Source organism: Myotis daubentonii, chromosome 1 (genome assembly GCF_963259705.1).
Source record: "Myotis daubentonii chromosome 1, mMyoDau2.1, whole genome shotgun sequence".
Lineage (NCBI taxonomy): Eukaryota > Metazoa > Chordata > Mammalia > Chiroptera > Vespertilionidae > Myotis > Myotis daubentonii.
In genome coordinates this window covers 136,550,175-136,572,004 of record NC_081840.1, presented here as the reverse complement: position 1 = coordinate 136,572,004, position 21,830 = coordinate 136,550,175, and the positions used below count along the sequence as shown (strand labels likewise).

At 45.2% G+C, this 21,830-nt stretch overlaps 1 protein-coding gene and 1 pseudogene across 16 annotated transcripts in view; one reads left to right on the top strand and one right to left on the bottom strand.

Moving 5' to 3' along the window:
- The window catches only part of MLLT10 (MLLT10 histone lysine methyltransferase DOT1L cofactor), a 242,830-nt gene that overhangs the window by 177,094 nt on the left and 43,906 nt on the right, over positions 1-21,830 (bottom strand). For 13 of the 16 annotated variants that reach the window (XM_059660745.1, XM_059660753.1, XM_059660730.1 and 10 more), the window contains one exon: positions 30-84. The exons of the other annotated variants lie outside the window; for them this stretch is intronic. In XM_059660745.1, coding sequence (XP_059516728.1) covers positions 30-84 — 55 coding nt within the window. The remainder of the gene's footprint in view (positions 1-29; positions 85-21,830) is intronic. 16 annotated transcript variants of the gene reach the window in all.
- On the top strand, positions 2,953-3,760 carry LOC132229567 (large ribosomal subunit protein eL8-like; annotated as a pseudogene).

Here is a 21,830-nt window from a genome sequence, read left to right as displayed (position 1 = left end):
AAAAAATTTTCAAAAATCTCTGCACTTACCCCCATTATCTGTTCTTTTTAAAGCTCCATCCTTATGAGGACACAGTTCACATCTCTATTTAAAAAAAAAGAAAGAAAAGAAACAAAGATATTTTTCAGATTACAAAAGTATAACATCTTCCTTGTAACTTCAAAACTATTAGAAAGGTAGGAGCAACATTTGTACTAGTTGCCACCAAGAATGACGTTTCAGAAAATTCCTCACAAGGTAATTCTCCTTGATATGAGATCTTCTTCAGAGCACCAGATAACTTTTACAAAGTAAATTATTGCTTAACTTTTAAATTCCTGCCAAGATATTTTTGTGTTAAATGAATAAAAACAAAAAGATCATCTCAACATAGGACTGGGGCACATTTGCTTCTAGCTCTTTACTATCTACTACCTACGATCAGCTAGGCTTAGTCTACTCAGTTAGGTCTGGTTTGTTCTAAAATAAAGAGCCAAACTCAAAAATTTAGAATTGTGATTTAGGTGGCAAGGCATGGTCTCACATATGCTGACCTGCCTTCTGAAAGGAAGTGCTCTAATTATTTTAGTTACTCTTATTCACACACAATGGTACTCGGAAGTTATCGTGAATCCCACCGCCTACCACTCCCCAATTTAAAACCAGAAATAAACAGAGCCACTACTAACATTTCTTTTCACTATTGACAAAAGGACAAATATAATTATAAAATTAATAAACAGAGTAAGTTCTTTTTATAAGATTTTTTCATCGATTTGTATATAGAGAGAGAGGAATGGAGAGGGAGAGAGAGAAATATCAACGGGAGAGCAAAACATCAATAGGCATGCCCCCCTACCGGGGATCAAGCCCAAAATCCAGGCATGCGTCCTGACAGGGAATCTAATGGCAACCTTTGAGTGTACGGGACTACTAAGCACAACCAACTAAACCACACCAGCCAGAGTAAGTTTAATGGCATTGTCTTACTCAGGGGTCCTCAAGCTACGGCCCGCGGGCCACATGCCAATACAAATATTGTATTGTTCCCGTTTTGTTTTTTTACTTCAAAATAAGATATGTGCAGTGTGCATAGGAATTTGTTCATAGTTTTTTTTTAAACTATAGTCCGGCCCTCCAACGGTCTGAGGGACAGTGAATTGGCCCCCTGTTTAAAAAGTTTGAGGACCCCTGGTCTTACTATAAAGAATATGTTCCTGGAGGTCACACTTGAGTACCCCATCATGCTCCCCAACTTGCAGCATATAATATAGTAACATAAATAAATTATAAAGAAAAATAACAGGATATTAAGTATACAAAACATAAGCCACGTGATGCTATTTCTTGTCATCCAGTATTTCACTTTCCTGATTTTCCTCTTACCATTTTGGCAGTACTTCTCTGATCATCTTATCCAACCTTTAAATGCAGAAGTTCCTTAGCACCTGACTTAAGATGCCTTCTCATTTCATGTTAAACACTCGGCAATTTCATTCATTTTCCATACATCTATCACCAATTAAATTATTAGGATATGCCAGTGACTCACAAATTTTACCTATTCATTTGTCGTTGGATACATATGTAAAACTTTCTATAATATATAGGAACTTTAAATTCAGTCCCAAATTTATGACTACACTTACTCTTCCTGCAGTTTTCCCTATCTTTGTAATAATACTCTTAATCACATATTGCCCATATCTAGGCATCATCTTTTGACAGCTTTACCCTATTTCCTAAATTCATATGATTTTAAAATGTTTTTATTGATTTGATAGAGGAAGGTAGAAGGAGAGAGAGAAACATCAATGTGAGAGAGAAACATCAACAGGCTCCCTCCTGCACACCACCTACTGGGGATCAAGTCCGCACCAGGAATCGAACCGGTGACCTTTTGGTGCATGGAACGACACTCAACCAACTAAAGCCACAAGACTAGGGCTAACCTCATATTTAATCAATCACCACAATTTGGACATTCTTCCTCCTAAATACTGGTGAGATTTGACTACTTCTCTCCTTCTACACTAGTATTACCCAACTGCAAGCCAACATCAACTTTCATCAGGACCACTTCAGTCTACAGAATGAACTTCAAAAATGCAAGTCAATATATATAACTTCACCACTAACACCCTTTAAATGGTTTCCCTACATGATCTACTCCTTACTTTACTCTTTGACCTTCTCTCTTTTCATTTCATTGTCCGGGCAATACTGACTTTCCTTCTTTCAGTTCAGTAAATACTCCAAAGTTCATTCCTGTCTCATAGCCTTTAAATGTGTTGCTTTTACTCTATCTGAAATACTGTCCTCACCCCAAACCACTTTCACAGTTGGGTAACTTCTTACTTTCCTCAGGTCCTTGCTTAAAGTCACTTCCTCAGAAAAGGTTTCTCTTAATACCTTTATTAAATTAGGTGCCATTTCTTCTTATCACATATTGCAATCACAATTAATTATTTATGCAATCATGTTTATCTCCTCTGCTAGATTGTAAGTTTCATTTCATGGCTGTAGTCCTAGCATCTATCACAACTGGATACATGGAAGGAGCAAAAACATAAGCAGACTAGCTAAAGACAGGCAATAATTTGGTTCTAAGTTATACCTCCTTCACAGATGGAAACATTATTAGTTATACAATTTACCTTGGAGGAAAAAAGTTACTTATAGAAGTATAACTAAATCTAATATAAAGACTACAGCCAGTGATAGATTACTTTTTAGGATGGTTAGGTATAAGAACAATGTTCAACAATTGGGGAAGAAAAAATTCAAATTAGACCCTTGAAACTTTACTGATCACAAATATAAATTCAAAATGTTTGAAAAACAATTTCAATATAAGAATTAAAACCAAAAATAATCAGTAGTCAAATCTAAAAAATTAAAAACTTCTATAAAAGAAAAACATTAGAATAGACAATTCAAAACTTTTATTTCTCTCTCCTCTTGTGGCCCAAGATGCTGAAAGGAAAGACGGCAAAGGGAAAGAAGGTGGTACCAGCCCCTGCTGTTGTGAAGAAGCAGGAGGCCAAGAAGGTGGCATATCCCATTTGAGAAAAGGCCCAAGAATTTTGGCTTTGGACAGGACATCCAGCCCTTAAGGGACTCACCCACTTTGTCAACGGCCCCTCTAACATTCGGTTGCAGCAGCAAAGGACTATTCTCTATTAAGTATCTGAAAGTGCCTCCTGCCATTAACCAGTTCACTCAGGCCTTAGACCACCAAACAGCTACTCAACTGCTTAAGCTGGCCCACAAGTATAGACCAGAGACAAAGCAAGAGAAGACGCAGAAATTGTTGGCCTGGGCTGAGAAAAAAGCTGCCAGCAAAGGAGATGTCCCCAAAAGGCCACCTGTCCTTCCAGCAGGGGTTAACACTGCAACCACCTTGGTGGAGAAGAAGAAGGCCCAGCTGGTAGTGACTGCACATAATATGGAACCCATCAAGCTGGCTCGTCTTCCTGCTTGCACTGTGCATTAAAATGGGGGTTCCCTACTATATTATCAAGAGGGCGGCCAGGGTGGAGCATCTAGTCCACAGGAAGATCTGTACCACCAGGTTAACTCAGAAGACAACAGATCTCAGGCTAAGCTGGCAGAAGCTATCAGGGCCAATTGGAATGACAGACATGATGAGATCCACCGCCAGTGGGGAGGCAATGTCCCAGAACCAAAGTGGGTGACTCACACTGCCAAGCTAGAAAAGGCAAAGGCATTTTTGCCCACTACATTAGTAAAGCTTTTCCTCATGTTCAGAGTACAGTGAACATTTATTTTCATATACTATTGATGGCACCATAATCCAATTCTTTTGGAGAGCAATTTAGCAATATGATTCAAGAAAATTACTGATTCCATTAATTCAGAGAGCCAAAGGAAATACGATGGATATAGCATGTATTGAGTATTGTGTAATTATTATAGCATTATATAAGTTCAAGACATGAAAAGAAGGTGTATAAAAATATTTAATATGGTTGTTTATAAGTAAAAAAACTTTATAAAGAGTCTTAACTGTGTAACAGTGAGGGAACAAATGCTATATTCACAAAGATTTTAACTGAGTTAACAAATAAATGCATAGAAAAAAACTCTAAAAGAAAACACACAAAAGATATTAACAGGCTTGTGATGAGAATAGTAAGATATGAGTGAATTTATTCATTTCAAAATACTTTGTTTTAAAATTTAAATTCTTATAGACACATTATATGCTAAGTAAAATAATATGACTTTGTCTTCCCACTAAAAGGAAAAATAGACAGGAGACTTGAGAGAAAACATGATTACAGAAAAAAAGGAAACAAGAATAAAATATACTTAGAAGACTGTCCCATAATATCAGAAAGAAAGGATCTGGTATGAGGCATCTTGGACAACAGAGACTTCAGATCCTATAGTAAACCAATCCAAACTGAAAAGTTTCACAGGGTAGGCTGCAGCTACACGTGTTTGTACTAGAATTCCACAGATCCAATCTTATTTTAGTTAGATATAGTTACAAGTAAATCCTGTGAAAAGGGAAACATTTTAAGGAGATCTGCTCCTCCAAAAAAAAAAAATATATTAAAGATCTCAACACAATTTACCAAGAAAAAATACCCTTTAATTGTAATGGCCCAAACAAGTAGAAATTATACAAGGAGGTTCCTTCTTTTTTATATCATGTAGTATAGTAAGAAAGCATACAACTATTTTTTTTAAATATATTTTATTGATTTTTTACAGAGAGGAAGGGAGAAGGGATAGAGAGCTAGAAACATCGATGAGAGAGAAACATCGATCAGCCGCCTCCTGCACATTCCCCACTGGGGATGTGCCTGCAACCAAGGTACATGCCCAAGGTACATGCCCTTGACCAGAATCGAACCTGGGACCCTTGAGTTTGCAGGCTGACGCTCTATCCATTGAGCCAAACCGGTTAGGGCCATACAACTATTTTCCATCTTTATAATGTAAGGTAACATTACTTGTTCTACTTTATATTAGACTAGAGGCCCAATACACGAAATTCTAAGCAGCAGCCCCAGCTGCCGCATCGGCCCTCACAGCCCCAGCTTCGTCCAGAAAGTAGTCTGGAATGTCGTCTGATCTAATTAGCATATTACACTTTTATTATAGGTTCTCTTGCAAAGTACTCACTGTACTTCACTAAGTCAAGCTCACCCAAAACACTGAGCTTTAGGAGGTCATGACTATGTAACTATGCATTCAGCTATACTCATTTACCCAGACTGTGATCACCATTACATTACAAAAAGCAATAAGATAATAATTAAAAATAGTATTACAGAACCAAGATGGCGGCGTAAGGTACAGACCTGTGCGTGCTGTCTCCCACAACAACATCGAGACTACCAACTATAAAAGAAACAGCTGTCATTCAGAACCATGGGAAAGCTGGGCCAATGGAACCTCTACAACTGGAAGGAAAGAAAGAAGAGCATTGAGACTGAGTAGGTTGTGCAGAGGCTCCAAGAACGGAGGTACGGAATCGCGCGCCAGGTTGGCTGCAACTTGATGAGCGGTATTTTTCAACCAGAAGGGGATGCGGACTATCAAATCCACTGAGCGTGGCTGGGGCGGGATACTAAGGTCCCAGACCTCTATGGGGAGAAGCGAGACGGCCTTGCAATGACCCGGAAAGCGAGAGTGACTGTCTCGCGGAACTGCTCGCCGGCACTCGGAGACACGAGTCGCTCAGTTGCGGAGAGGAGAATAGACGCGGAGATGCCATTGCCCTTGGCCCCGCCCTGGTGATTCCCAGGGACTCTGCCCTACTCAAATTATATCCTCAACCAAGCTGTGCTAGCGACACAAAGAGAACCACTGATGCTTTCGCATTCAGTTCAGCAGAATGCAGATTTCAACTCCTCGCATACATAAGGGACACAATAAAGAAGCAGAATCAGGTTTGGAGGAAGCCGGAGCCGGACACGGCTGGGCTGGCGGCGTGGAACCACTGTACCACCAAACGCATAGGCAGGCCCACCAGATCCAGTATCACATGGGACACTGGGTGACAGCAGACAGGCAGTCTGTGCACTTGATAGAAAACGAAATCCAAGCAAGCATACCAGATATTCAGCCACCAGGAACACCTGGAGATTTTGTCCAGCAAGGAGCCACCCAACAAAGGATAAAATGCCAAACTTCGTATCGCTGAGGCGGCCCCAGTAGGGCAGAGGCGGCCCCCGTAGGGCTGGGACGGCCCCGGCAGGGGTGGTACGGCCCCAGTGGGGTTGAGACGCCCCAGTGAGGTTGAGACGGGCCCGGTGAGGCTGAAACGGCCCCAGTGAGGCAGAAATGGCCCCAGTGAGGTCGAAACAGCCCCCGTGAGGTCAAAGCAGCACCGGTGAGGTCGAGACGAGCCCAGTGAGGTCAAGACAGCCCTGGGGAGGTCAAAACGGCACCTGTAAGGTCGAATCGGCCCCGGTGAGGTTGAAACGGCCCCTGTGCGGTCGAGACGGCCCTGGTGAGGTCAAGACGGCCCCGGTGGTGTCGAAATGGCCCCAGTGAGGTTGAAACGGCCCCTGTGAGGCTGAAACGGCCCCCGTGAGGCGGGGAAGGGCCCTGTGAGGCTGAGATGGTCCCTGTGAGACTGAGACGGCCCAAGAGAAGCTGAGAAAAATACCACATGAACTCACTCATTTATGGATAATAAGAAACATTATAGAATGATGAACAAAAATGGATACAGAGGGAGATCAGCATTGAGCAGAATGTCAAACTACAGTGGGAACCGTGGGGAGGGTTGGGGGGAGTAGGAGATCAACCGAAAGACTTATATGCATGCTTATGAAAAAACTAATGGACACAAGACACTGGGGGGTGGGGAAAGCCGGGGGAATGTCAAGGGGGAGAAAAAAGGAGACATGTGTAATACTCTTTGTAACACTTTAAGAAATAAAATTAAATGCCCTGGCCGGTTTGGCTCAGTGGATAGAGCGCCGGCCTGCGGACTGAAGGGTCCCAGGTTTGATTCCGACCAGGGGCATGTACCTTGGTTGTGGGCACGTCCCCAGTGGGAGGTGTGCAGGAGGCAGCTGGTCGATGTTTCTCTCTCATAGATGTTTCTAACACTCAATCCCTCTCCTTTCCTCTCTGTGAAAAAATCAATAAAATATATATTAAAAAAATAAATTAAATTAAAAAATTAAAAAAATAGTATTACAGGTTAATAAGAAGTATAAATTCAAGTTTTAAGTTTGATCTTCCTCATATAAAAGATATAATTGTGGCATAAAATGTGGCTCAGTTGCTTGAGTGTCATCCCCTGCATGGAAAGGTCACCAGTTCAATTCCGAGTGAGGACACATGCCTAGGTTGCGGCTCAATCCTGATAGGGGGCATGCAGGAGGCAAACGCTGTTTCTATCTCCTTCTCTGCTCCTCTCTCTAGAATAGTAATACAAGCCTTAACCGGTTTGGCTCAGTGGATAGAGCGTCGGCCTGCAGACTGAAAGGCCCCAGGTTTGATTCCAGTCGGGGGCATGTACCTTGGTTGCAGGCATATCCCCAGAAGGAGGTGTACAGAAGGCAGCTGATCGATGTTTTTCTCTCATCGATGTTTCTAACTCTCTATCCCTCTCCCTTCCTCTCTGTAAAAAATCAATAAAATATATTTTAAAAAAATAAATAAAAATAAAATAAAATAGTAATACAAAATATTTTTTTTAAATACCTGTAGGATAAAACACATACCATCATCATTTCTTTATTTAAGCAAAAGATAAAAATAAATCTAAATTAACACATCTTTTCTTGTGTTTTAGAAAGATCACAACTACCACTCTATAAATTAGTGCCCAGGCTGTGGTCCAGGACATCTAGGAGAAGTGATGATTACTGGTCTAAGTCAAATAACCCCAGAATAGTTTGTTCTATTAGCAAGAAAGCTACAAAAGTCTATTCTAATCATGTCAAAAGGACTTACGGGCTAACCCAGTGGTTGGCAAACTGCAGCTCAGCAAACCATGGCTCACGAGCCACATGCGGCTCTTGGCCCTCCCTTGAGTGTGGCTCTTCCACAAAATACCAACTTCTGCACATGGACCACAAAGTTTCAGTCGCACTGTATGGGCACGCCTGCAAGTGATATTTTGTGGAAGAGCCATATTCAAGGGGCCAAAGAGCCATATGTGGCTCGCGAGCCGCGGTTTGCCGATCACGGGGCTAACCTAAAGAGACTTCTGCTGGCTAAAGATAAAATTAATTAAGGCCAATGAAAATAACTTCAACGAACTGAAACATACCAAACATGTTTAAATCAATGATAAAATGATTTTCTACTTCAAAAGTAAACTTATATAAGACAAACCCTTACACAGATAACAAACAGATTCTAGTTTCCCACCAGAAATCAGAACTAGAAGGTTTTTAGTCTGAAGACAAGCTAGCCAGCCATATATTACAGTGGCTCCTGTGGTTTTAAAACCTGAAGAACCAGAAGATAAAAGTTCAGGGAAACCAAGAAAGTGAGGTCTGAATCAAGAAGAGGAGAGAACCAGGAGAAGCCCCCAAATATTTACATATAGAATCTCACTGAACTTAAAAAAGGCAAGCTAGAGTCCAGTTACGGAAAGAGAAATAAAATGAAATTTAAACAACTGCTCAAAATACATAATAGATGGTTTGAATCTAACCCAATCAACTTCTTATAAAAGTAATAACAATTATTTTTATTATTCTGCAAAGGAATATAATAAAATCCAGACTGCCCACATATAACACAATGTATAGGAAACAATCGAAGTCACCTACCTGATCTATGAATAGGAAAATGTTAATCATGCTCACAAATATAATCAGCGAAGGTAAACACTAAGATGACCTAGGCATACATTGGAATTAGACTTTAAAATCCTATCTAATAAAAGAGAAACATGGTAATTAGCCGTACGTCCGCTACCCTTCCCATTGGCTAATCAGGGTGATATGCAAATTAACTGCCAGCCAAGATGGCGGCCGGCAGCCAGGCAGCTTGAAGCTAACATGAGGCTTGCTTGCTTCAGTGACGGAGGACTCCAACGTTTGTCATTAATCTTTTTAAATATGCTGGGTAATCTGGCCAGGCACCCATTTGGACAGACTTTCCCTTTGCTACAACATCGAGTAAATTTCCCACCGGATGGTTTTTCATCAGAGAAATTTAGGGATAGGCAAAATTCACATCAAACAGTCATTCCACCACAACTATGTTCGAGGATTGCATCCTCATGTACTCCATTTTCGCTGAGAAGGTAGTTCCTACCGTATTGACAGTACTTGCTGATGACTGTTCTCTAGACATAATCTGTCGCCGCCACCGCCTTCTTTCAACTTCAAAGGCACGTTGGTCTTTAGACATTTTCTGTCGATAACGCCGGTGTTTTTCAGCATTGGAGCGACGTTTTTCCAGTGGCTGGTGTTCAAATACATCCTGTTGCAGATGCCTCCTTCAAAGATCAGACGCACGCTGCTCTCCAGACACTTTCTGTCGATAACGCCGGCATCTTTCGGCTGCAGAGCTACGTAGTATCAACAGTTGTTCTTTAGACATAGTCCCACCTCTCCACTGTCACTGTCTGAGATGCAGGTGAATGACAGTCCTGACTATCAGGCCGCTGAGAGCTGTCTGACCAATGGCTGATTCTGGCTGATTCTGTGGGGGTGGGACTTCCTACTCCCTGCTGTCAGTTTCCACAGCTGTGATGAGGAAGCTGGGGTGACAGAGGGAGCTTCCCTCTCTCTTGCTCTGCTCTATGTCCAGCGGCCTCCTGCCCTGCCAAGTCCTCCAAACCTCCTGCTTTCCGCCGGCAAGGTCCTGGGAGCTCACAGGGGTGGCTACAGCCTCGCCTCCCAGGGCCAGCAAAAGTCCCGGGAGCCCACAGCCGCCATCGCCTCCTGGGGTGCTTGATACCTGCGTATGCAAATTAACCGCCATCTTTGTTGGATAATTTGCATAGTCACTCAGATTAGCTTATTAGCTTGCGGGTGTGGCTTGAGCATAGCAGAGGTATGGTTAATTTGCATGTTTCTCTCTTATTATATAGGACTAGAGGCCCAGTGCACAAAATTTGTGCACTCAGGGAGTCCCTCAGCCCAGCCTGTGCCCTCTCGCAGTCTGGGAGCCCTCAGGGGAGGTCCAACTGCTGGGGAGCGGGCCTAAGCCAGCAGTTGGGCATCCTTAGCGCTGCTGTGGAGGTGGGAGAGGCTCCCACCACGGCCACTGCGCTTGCCAGACGTAAGCCCAGCTTCTGGCTGAGCGGCACTCCCCCTGTGGGAGCGCACTGACCACCAGGGGGCAGCTCCTGCATTGAGCGTCTGCCCCTGGTCATTAGTATGCATCATAGCAACTGGTCATTCCACTGTTCTGTCAATTTGCATATTATCCTTTTACTAGGGGCCCGGTGCACAAAATTCGTGCACTGGGGGGGGGGTGTCCCTCAGCCCAGCTTGCCCCCTCTCACATACTGGGAGCCCTCAGGGGATGTCCTATTGACGGCTTAGGCCCGCTCCCACCTCCCCTTGGGGAGCGTGCCTAAGCCGCAGTCTGGACTCCCTTTGTGGGAGGTGACCGGCTGATCAGGGGAAGGCGCCAGCCCCATCACCCCACTGCTGCAGCTACTGCCAGTCACCGCAGCCAGCAAGGTTTTTTCATCAACACAGACTCCAGTCCCGTCACCATGAAAAAATGACAACTTTTTTTAGGTATTTTCAAGATGTGTCTTTCATATAATAATAATTTATTTTTTTTTTAATCCTCACCTGAGGATATGTTTCCATTAATTTTTAGAGAATGTGAAAGAGAAAGGGAAAGACAGAGAGAAACATCAAAATGAGAGGAACACTTTGATTGGTTGCCACCTGCATGAGCCCTGACCTGGGCCCTGGACAGGGAGAAGCCTGCAACCTAGGCACATGCCCTTGGTCAGAATTGAACCCAGACCCTGCCATCGGCAGGCCAAGGCATTATCCACTGAGCCAAAGTGGCTAGGGCAGGATATGACATTTCTTAGCCCTCTCGCAGCGGACCTTCGTTTTTTTCACCAGGAGTGTGGTGAAAAACCCTAGATCACCGTTTTGGATTCTTATTACCCAAGTTACTAAGAATATAACCAGTGGCATACAGGGAGCTTAACCAATGAGCAGTCAGAAAAGGTGCTTCCTCTGTAGTTCACACCAATCTGCGGCTTGGCACCCTACCCACCCCCGCCCCAGGCTTGACGCCTCTGGCCCAGGCTTCAGGCCTGGGCACGGAAACCCCATCTCCCCCAATCACGGGCTCCACCCTTGCCCAGGCCTGACCCCTTGGCCAGAGGCGTTGACCCCCATCACCCTCCGATTGCCGGATTGGCCCCTTGCCCAGGCCTGATGCCTCCGCCAGAGGTATAAGGCCTGGGCAGGGGACCCCCATCTCCGTCCCATAGCTGGCTCTGCCCCCCACCCAGGCCTGATGCCTCTGGCCCAGGTATCAGGCCTGAGCAGGGGACCCGCACACCCTTCCAATTGACGGCTCCACCCCCTGCCCAGGCCTGACGCCTGGGACAAAGGCGTTGACCCCCATCACCCTCCAATTGCAGGATCAGCCCCTTGCCCAGGCCTGATGCCTCTGCCAGAGGCGTCAGGCCTGGGCAGGGGACCCCCAGACCCCTCCGATTGCCGGCTCCGCCCCTGGCTCAGGCCTGATGCCTTAGCCAGAGGAGTTGACCCTCATCACCCTCCGATCCCCGGATCAGCCCTTTGCCCAGGCCTGAGGCCTCCAGCAGAGGCATCAGGCCTGGGCAGGGGACCCCCAGCTCCCACCATCCCTGGCTCCGCACCTGCTACCAACGATCTCTGGCACTACCCCTGCCCAGACCTAAGGCCTCTGGTGGAGGCATTAGTCCTGGGCAGAAGACCCCCAGCTGCCCAGGATCGCTGACTCCGCCCCGCGATGGCTGGTTCCGCCCCTGCCCAGGCCTAATGCCTCTGGCCAAGGCGTTAGGTCTGTGCAGGGGACCCCCAGCTCCCCAGATTGCAGGCTCCACCCCTGCCCAGGCCTAACGTCTTTGACCAAGGCTTTAGGCCTGGGCAAGGGACCCCTAGCTCCCCAGACTGCCAGGAGAGCGGGTTGGGGGCGTGACTGCAGGCGGATGCCGCAGCTGCCCCGCAAGTCCCGGTCTGCCAGCGGGAATGCGAGTCGGGGGCGTCCGCCTGCACTCACGCCCCAACCCGCTCTCGGGGGTTGGGGGCGTGACTGCAGGTGGACGCCGCAGCTGCCCCAAGATAGCCCGGGTCTGCCGGCGGGAGCAGGTTGGGGGCGTGACTGCAGGCAGACGCCACAGCCGCCCCACCAGCCCCGGTCTGCCGGCGGGAGAGCCGGTTGGGGTCTTGGCCAGTAGGGGACAGCTGCGGTCACGCCCCGCCAGCCCTGGGTTGGGTCGCCCGCCATCCAGGTCACAGATAGCAGGCCTGGATGGCGGAGGGGCAGGCAGGATGGCGCTGTCCCATCCTGCCTGCAGTATGCAAATTAGCCGCCATCTTTGTTGGCGGTTAACTGCCATCTTAGTTGACAGTTAATTTGCATATCGCCGTGATTAGCCAATGGGAAGGGTAGCGGTCGTACGCCAATTACCATGTTTCTCTTTTATTAGATAGGATTATATAGGAGGATTCTGAGAGATAAATGAAAATGCACCTATAATAAGTGAAATAGAATATTGAAGCTACATTAATATATAAGATCTAATCTGAAAAAGAAAATTGTGAAAAAAAGGAAAAGAGCTTCCAGAACATACTGAACAGTACCAAGAAGTCTGTATAACTGAAGGCCTAGAGCACTGATGGCGAACCTATGACACGCGTGTCAGAGGTGACACACGAACTCATTTTTTTGGTTGATTTTTCTTTGTTAAATGGCATTTAAATATATAAAATAAATATCAAAAATATACACCTTTGTTTTACTATGGTTGCAAATATCAAAAAATTTCTATATGTGACACGGCACCAGAGTTAAGTTAGGGTTTTTCAAAATGCTGACACTCTGAGCTCAAAAGGTTCGCCATCACTGACCTAGAAGGTGGGGGAAGGGAGGGGTGAATAAATAAATAAATGTGAGAATACAGTGGGAAAGAAAATTTAGAACACATAATATATGAAAACTTCCTCAATTCGAAGGACATATTTATGGATTCAAGAAGCTCAATGAACCTCAAGTAACCAAACTACTTACTGAAAAGAAAACAAGGGGAAAAGTATTGAAAGCAGCGAAGAGAAAAATGACACATCAAATACAGCGGAACAGTAACTGGATAAATGACTGCTTTCTCATCGTAAACTACAGAAGCAAAAAGGGAAGAAAATAACATCTTTAAAGTATTTGAAGAAAAAGAACTGTCAAACCAGAATTCTGTATTTAACTAATATATCCTTCAAAAATGAAGGTAAAATGGGTTTTTACATATAAAAGAAACAGAATTAATCATCAGTAGGCATGGGCTACGATAAAGACTAAAATAAGTCATCAAAATTAAGGGAAATGGTACTAGATGGAAATGCAAGCCTTCAGGAAGCAAAGAAGAGGACCCCAAACAGTAAATATCTGGGTAACTATAAAATACTTCTAGGTCTTATTACTTAAAATACATGTTATTGCCCAGTCAGTGTGGCTTATTAGTTGAGCATCAACCCAGGAACCAAGAGGTGACCAGTTCAATTCCCAGTGAAGGCACATGCTCAGGTTGTGGGCTCGATCCCCAGTAGGGGGCATGCAGAAGGCAGGTGATCAATGCTATTTCTCTCCATTAATGTTTCTATCTCTCTATCCTTCTCCCTTCCTCTCTAAAAAAAATAATAAAAAATATTATTTTTAAAAATACATACTATTGAAAGCAAAAATTATGTCATCTTCTGGGTTGTATAATATATGTAGATCTAATACATATGACAATAATATAACTGACAGCAGGCAGAGGTGATGTAAAAGAATCTCTGAAGGCTCCAAGTTTTCTACACTTTACAAAAAGTGGTACAATGTTAACTATAAGTGGTATGCTATATACTGTGTATTGAAACTAGAGGCCCGGTGCACGAGATTTGTGCACGGGGGGCAGGGGCCCCTCAGTCTGGTCTGCACCCTCTCCAATCTGGGACCCCTCGGGGAATGTCCGACTGCGGGTTTGTGCCCACACTTTTAACAGATGACAGCTCCATTGTTGTTTCTTTCTTTTCATGCTTAAACCCATTGGAATTAATAGGTATTCAAAGTGTGTATACATTTTGGGGGGACACCCTGTATATCTCTAGTCAGCGGAGAAAGGAACCAACAAGCAGATTTGGAAGCCCCAGACAGGGAACCTCACTCACTCCCCACTTCACTTTCCAAATTCCCGGGCAGCGAGAGAATCAATGTTCTCTCTCATTAACTCGGAAAAGCATGTCCTGTCACCCACTACCCAGCAGGAGTGCGCTAGTCCCCAAGCGAGCAAGGCTCAGTCAGTGCAGCCTTCACTCATGGGTGCTGGCACCCAAAGTGCACATTCCTCCTCTGCAGTCGCCCCTACTATCCCACCATTTCATTGAGAGGATGGAACTCCTCACCTCCTCTGGGTTCTTGATCTTGAACACTGACTGAAGGCACCTCAGCAAGGGCTGCCCACACCCACCAGGTGTGTCTGCACCTGCTCCAGCCTCAGCACCTGCATTAGCCCCACAGAGGTGATCTCGTCGCTCCACTGGCCTCTCCAGGAACAGGGCATCACCACTCTGCCCTCTCACTGTCATCTCACAGGCGCCCACCCTCAGCACCCAGAACACCCAGACACTCTCCAAAGGATGCTGGAGGGGACGTGCGCATGTCCTGTGGGGGACGTAGGCATGCTGGGGTTGATGGAAGTGCGGCGGATTTGCGGGAGGAACTTGCACACGCCTTGGTCCGGGACTGTTGCCAGTGTGCAAGGGCGACAGCTCGTTGGGGGGACGTTCACACGCCAGGGTGGGAGGAGAGGATGTGCGCACCGGAGGCCTGTGGCTTCGCAGATCCGCAAACCCCCGTGGTGTGGCCAGGAGGACGTCAATCTGGCCTGCCACGGTGGCTGTCCCTGTGATCGCACACCTTCTGGGCCAGGAGGCGGGACTTGCGCAGTCACTCCTCGGTGCTGATGGCCTGCAGGCGCTACTTCAGCTCGGCCCTCAGGCTCCACTTGGCGCGCTCATGGCTGCCACCTCTGCCGTGTGGGGAGTACAGGCTGCCTTCCGCCGGCCCGCCTTCCCTGCCCAGAGGCTCTCCACAAACGCTGCTCACTGGCCCAGAGCGGCCTGGGCGGGGCGGGATGCCAGCATGCGCTGTTCACCGGCCCACGCTGTTCACCAGCCCAGATCAGCCTGGGCGAGGCGTGACGCCGGCGCATGTTGCTCACCTGCCCGGAGTAACGGGGGCAGAAGCCAGGCGTCCTGCCCCGCCCCAACCGCTCCTTGCCTCCACGCGGTGCGCACCAGCCCGGAGCAGCCAGGGCGGGGCAGAAGCCAGGTGTCCTGCACCGTCCTACCCCAGCCATTCAGCGCCTGCACGCACTGCCCACCGGCGCAGAGCGGCCAGGGCGGGGCGGGACGGGATGCCTGCCCCCAGCCGCTCAGCGCCTGTGCACGTGCGTGCTGCCCACAGGTCCGCCATCTTTGTCAGGTTAATTTGCGTACTGACTCCTGATTGGCTGGTGAGCGTAGCAGAGGAACAGTCAATTTACATGTTTCTCTTTTATTATACAGGGTTACTAAAGGGATGCTAAGAAACTAATACAAAGAGAAATAACTTTACAAAAGTTATGTTAAAACTTATCTACATGTAAAAGAATTAAGTTGAACTCTTTATTCATTATACATACATATATACATACATATATATATATATATACATATATATATCCTATCTAATAATAGAGAAACATGGTAATTAGCCGTACATCCGCTACCCTTCCCATTGGCTAATCAGGGCAATATGCAAATTAACTGCCAACCAAGATGGTGGTTAATTTGCATATACTGGCTCTGAGCAAAGACTGAAGACAACATGGAAGCCAAGGGCTATAGAAGGGAGCAAAGTAGAGGCCACGGACACAGTAAAGGAGCCAAGGCTGTAGAGGCAGGAAGCGGGAGGGGAAACCCAGCCACAGCAGCTGGGATTGGATTGGAAAAACCCAGCAGCAGTGGCTGAGGGAGGGTTGGGCAAACCCATCAAGCTGGAGCAGCTGGGGGCGGGTTGGGAAAACCCACCAAGCCGGAGCAGCTGGGGGCGAGTTGGGCAAACCCAGCATCAGTGGCTGTGGGCAGGTTGGGCAAACCCACCCAGCTGGAGCGGCTGGGGGTGGGTTGGGAAAACCCACCAAGCTGGAGTGGCTGGGTCGGGCTGGGAAAACCCACCCAGATGGAGCGGCTGGGGGCAGGTTGGGAAAACCCACCAAGACTGAGTGGCTGGGCACAGGTTGGGCAAACCCACCAAGACGGAGCGGCTGGGGGCAGGTTGGACAAACCCACCAAGCCGGAGCGGCTGGGGGAGGGTTGGGCATACCCACCAAGACGGAGCGGCTGGGGGCAGGTTGGGAAAACCCACCAAGACTGAGTGGCTGGGCGCAGGTTGGACAAACCCACCAAGCCAGAGCTGCTGGGGGAGGGTTGGGCATACCCACCAAGACGGAGTGGCTGGGAGCAGATTGGGAAAACCCAGCAGCAGCGGCTGGGTGCGGTTGGGCAAACCCACCAAGCTGGAGCAGCTGGGAGCAGGTTGGGAAAACCCAGCAGCAGCGGCTGGGTGCGGTTGGGCAAACCCACCAAGCTGGAGCGGCTGGGTGCGGGTTGGGAAAACCCACCCAGCTGCAGTAGCTGGGGGCGGGTTGGGCAAACCCACCCAGCTGGAGCGGCTGGGTGCAGGTTGGGCAAACCCACCCAGCTGGAGCGGCTGGGTGCGGGTTGGGAAAACCCACCCAGCTGCAGCGGCTGGGTGCGGGTTGGGAAAACCCACCAAGCTGGAGCGGCTGGGGGCGGGAGCGAAGCCCACCTCAGCAGGTTTTGCTCCCTTCTCTGCTTTGCTCCAGCCATAGTAAGCCCTATTCTTACAGGAATCTTCCTGCAACAGGCCTCTAGTATATCTATATCTATATCTATATCTATATCTATATCTATATCTATATCTATATCTATCTATCTATCTATCTATATATATATATATGCCTAAATAACCGTTACGACGGAACAATGGGTTGACCAGTTGCTATGACGGCACACTGACCACCAGGGGGCAGATGTTCAATGCAGTCCATTCCTTCCACACCAGGCCCAGCGACTGTCACCTCCTCTCCCAACCTCACCGGGGCCTTTGGGCCCCGGGCTGGGACAGGGAACCAGAGGTGAGTAGCAGCAGACGCGGCCCCTTTCCCAGGGGGGCTGAGGGCTGGCTCCCTCCTTGGGGCTGGTGGCGGCCAACCTCCTGTACCCTGTCTTCTCCCCCCAGCTGGCAGGCCCCAACAGTCCTAGCCCAGATCAACCCTGATCGCCAGCCAGGCCTAGGGGCCCCACCCATGCACGAATTCGTGCACCAGGTCTCTAGTTATATTAGTAAAAAGGCTATAGTATATTTACACCTTGGAATACTATGCAGTGCCGGGGTCCAGGCCCAGCGGGTCCAGGGGTCCCCAAAGGTGTGGACAGAGTCGGCAAAGGAGGAATGACATGGAGACAGTGTTCAGTTGATCAGCAGCCTAGCCAGGATCTCTAGACAGGATCTCCAGCCAAGTTCTGGTTAGGATCTCCAGCCAGGTTCTGCAGGTTCTCCAGCCAGGTCCAATCACCAGGTTCTAGTCAGGTTCTCTTGCCATGTTCTATAGTCAGGTTCAGTCCAGGATCTTTTGCCATGTTCTCTCCAGCGAAGTTCTTCTGTCTCCAGGCTCCGTGTAGGTTCTGTCTTCTGAATTCTGTGTTCTAAGTTCTGTGTTCTAAATTCTGTCTGTTGTTGTCTTGTTGCATCTGTATTTATACCAGTTGATTCTAATCCTGTCAATTTCTATTACAAAGGTTAGGGCGTTTCTTATCTCCATTCCAGGGAGTAAAGATTATGTAGCTTAAGCATGATTGTTTGTAGTTAAATTGATTAACTACCCGCCTGGCACTTAGTTAAGGAGTTTCATCCCCTCCCTAACTTCAGAGGAAAATCCCTACCTGGGGATTCAACCTTTCTCAGAGAGGTGACCTTGGTTAAAACACAGCGCCAAGAAGGTGAGCAAACATATTAAGAACCGTATGCTATATATGCCAGGTCCCTTGAAACAGCAAGGATGGACCGGCTCCCGGCAATGCAGCAATAAAAATGAAGGATTTCTTACCCTTTGAGACAGCATGGAGGGACCTGGAGAGTATTATGCTAAGCGAAATAAGCCAGTCACAGAATGACAAGTATCACATAATCTCACTCACATATGGAAACCAATGAACAAAATAAGCTGATGAACAGTAGAGATCCAGAGATACAGAAGCATGGAACAAGACTACTGAATCTCAGAGGGAAGGCCAAGGTGGATGGGTGGGTGGGAAGAGATCAACCAAAGAAGTTATTTGCATATATATATACATAACCCATGAACACAGACAACAGTGTAGTAGAAGGCCTGGGGTGGAGGGTTGGGTATGGGCCAGAAGGGACCAATGGGGGGGAAAGGGGGACATATGTAATACTTTCAACAATAAAGATTTAAAGATAAAAAAATGTTTAAATATATCCTGTTGGCAAGGATATGGAGAAATTAGACCCCTCATATATTGCTGGTGGGATAGCTGCATTGGCAGTTCATCAAATGGTTAAATATAGTTACCACAAGCTTGATCAAAAACTCTAAACCCAAAAGAAATAAAAACAGATTTATACGTAAAAGTTTGTACACAAATGGTCATAACAGATTTATTCATAACAGCCAAAATGTAGATACAACTTAAATATCCATCAATTAATTAATGAGAATATAAAATGTGGTATATCCATACAAGGGAATGTTGTTTGGCAATAAAAAGAAATAAAGTTCTAATACATGCTACAACATAAGCGAACCCTAAACACGTTAAGAGAAAAAAAGGCATTCACAAAATACCAAGTATTGTACGATTCCATTTATATGAAATGTCCAGAACAGAGACAAAAAGTAGATTCATGTTTTCCAGGGACTGGAGAGGCTGGGTAATGGATAGTGGGTGCTAATGGGCACAGAGCTTTTTCTGAGGTGATGAAAATATTCTTAAATTGATTATAGTAATGACTGTACAATTCTGTGACTATACTAAAAAACAATGAATTGTACCCTTTAAAAGGCTGAATTATCGACACAGAGCTTTTTCTGAGGTAATGAAAATATTCTAAAACTGATTATAATAATGGTTTCACAATTTTGTAAATATACTAAAAAACACTGAATTGTACACTATATGTGTGAATTTTATCATTAAAACTTTTTTAAAAATATATATTTTATTGATTTTTTTACATAGAGGAAGGGAGAGGCATAGAGATTTAGAAACATCGATGAGACAGAAACATCGATCAGCTGCCTCCTGCACGCTCCCTACTGGGGATGTGCCCACAACCAAGGTATATGCCCTTGATCTGAATCGAACCTGGGACCCTTCAGTCCGCAGGCCAACGCTCTATCCGCTGAGCCAAAGTGGTTAGGGCAGTGGTCGGCAAACCGCGACTCGTGAGCCACATGCGGCTCTTTGGCCCCTTGAGTGTGGCTCTTCCACAAAATACCACGTGCGGGCGTGCACATACAGTGCGATTGAAACTTTGTGGCCCATGCGCAGAAGTCGGTTTTCGGAAAGGAGACAGACGAAACAAGTATACAAGACGAGTGTGGATGGGAGAGTTGAAAGGGGTCGACCTCAGCGAATGTACCTCAATCAGATTGAGGACGTTTTTAGCAAAGGCCAGCTTAGGAGTACCCTAATTAATAAACAATGTACCTACCTATATAGTTTAAGTTTAAAAAATTTGGCTCTCAAAAGAAATGTCAATCGTTGTACTATTGATATTTGGCTCTGTTGACTGAGTTTGCCGACCACTGGGTTAGGACATTAAAAGTGTTTTTAATACTAATTTTCAAATATATTTTTAAAAAACCAGACAAACAGAAAAAAACCTACTAAAATGGTAGACCTAAATCCAAGCATGTAATGGCATCAAATGTTGAGACTCATAAGCATCAAATAATGAGGACATAAATATGTACCTCATAACAATGATTCAAAATAGATGACGCAAAACTGTCACAAGTAAAGGGATAAATACACAATTCCACAAACATAGTACAGTATGTTAACATTTCTCTCTTGGTAATTAACAAAACTAGATTTTAAAAAATCAATAAATAGCCCCAGCTGGTTTGGCTCAGTGGATAAAGCATAGTAGGCCTGTGGACTGAAGTGTCCGGAGTTTGAATCCGGTCAAGGGCACATGCCCTGGTTGAGGGTGCGATCCCCAGTAGGGGGCATCCAGGAGGCAGCCAATCGATGATTCTCTCTCATCATGGATGTTTCTATCTATCTACCCCTTCCTTTCTGAAATCAATAAAAATATTAAACACACACACACAAATAACCAATATAAGGAATAAAGAAGAAATTATCACTATAGAACCAATAGATATTAAAAGGACAAAAGATTATTAATAATTTTACACTAATCAACAACTTGGATGAAATGGAAAACTTCCCTGACAAATACAACTTACCAAAATTGATAAGATGAAACAAATATTTAAAGAAACCTTTATATTGAATTCATTATCAAAATCCTTCCTCAAAATTTTTCACTGGTAAATTCCTTCATATCACCAAAGAAGAAATAGCATCACTTTCAGAAAACAAATACTTTCAAAAAATAGAGACTAATTCCAAAATCATTTTCAAAGTTCAGCATGAATATAATATTAATGAATATATGAATAATACTAAAACCTGAAACTACAAAAACAATTGCAGACTAACATTCCTCATGTACATAAATGCAAAAATATTTAATAAACTATTAGGAATTTAAATCCAGCAATATATAAAAAGGGTAATACACTGTAACCAAGTAAAGTTTATCCCAGAAATACTAGACTGTTATAACATTTGAAAATAAAAACAATGAAATTTACCATATTTATTTTTTAAAATATATAATCATCTCAACAGATGAAGAAAAAGCATTTGACAAAAAATATCCATTCAGGACCTGGCTGGTAGCTCAGGTGATTAGAGCATTATCCCAATATGCCAAGTTTGTGAGTTCAATTCCCAGTCAGGGCTCATACAAGAATCAATCATTGAATGCATAAATAAGTGAAACAACAAATTGATGTCTCTCTCTCTCACACTCTCACTCTTTCTCTAAAACAAACTAACAAAAAAACTCATTAAAAAAAATTATATATATATATATATATATATATATATATATATATATATATATATATATATATATATATGGCCCTAGCCAATTTGGCTCAATGGATAGAAAGTCATCGGCATGTAGACTGAAGGGGCTCGGGTTTAATTCTGGTCAAGGGCACATTGCCCGGGTTATAGGCTTGATCCCTAATGGGACATGCAGCAGGCAGCTGATCAATGATTCTCTCTCATCATTATGTTTCTATCTCTTCCTCTTCCTTCCTCTCTGAAACCAATAAAAAAATATTTTTTAAAATATATATACATATATAAATACATATATGTGTGTGTGTGTGTAAATATACACACACACACACACACACACACACACACATATAAATCCAACTATAAACTGCCAGAAAACTAGGAATAAATCTTACTCAACCAGTATATTAATCATATCTTTTC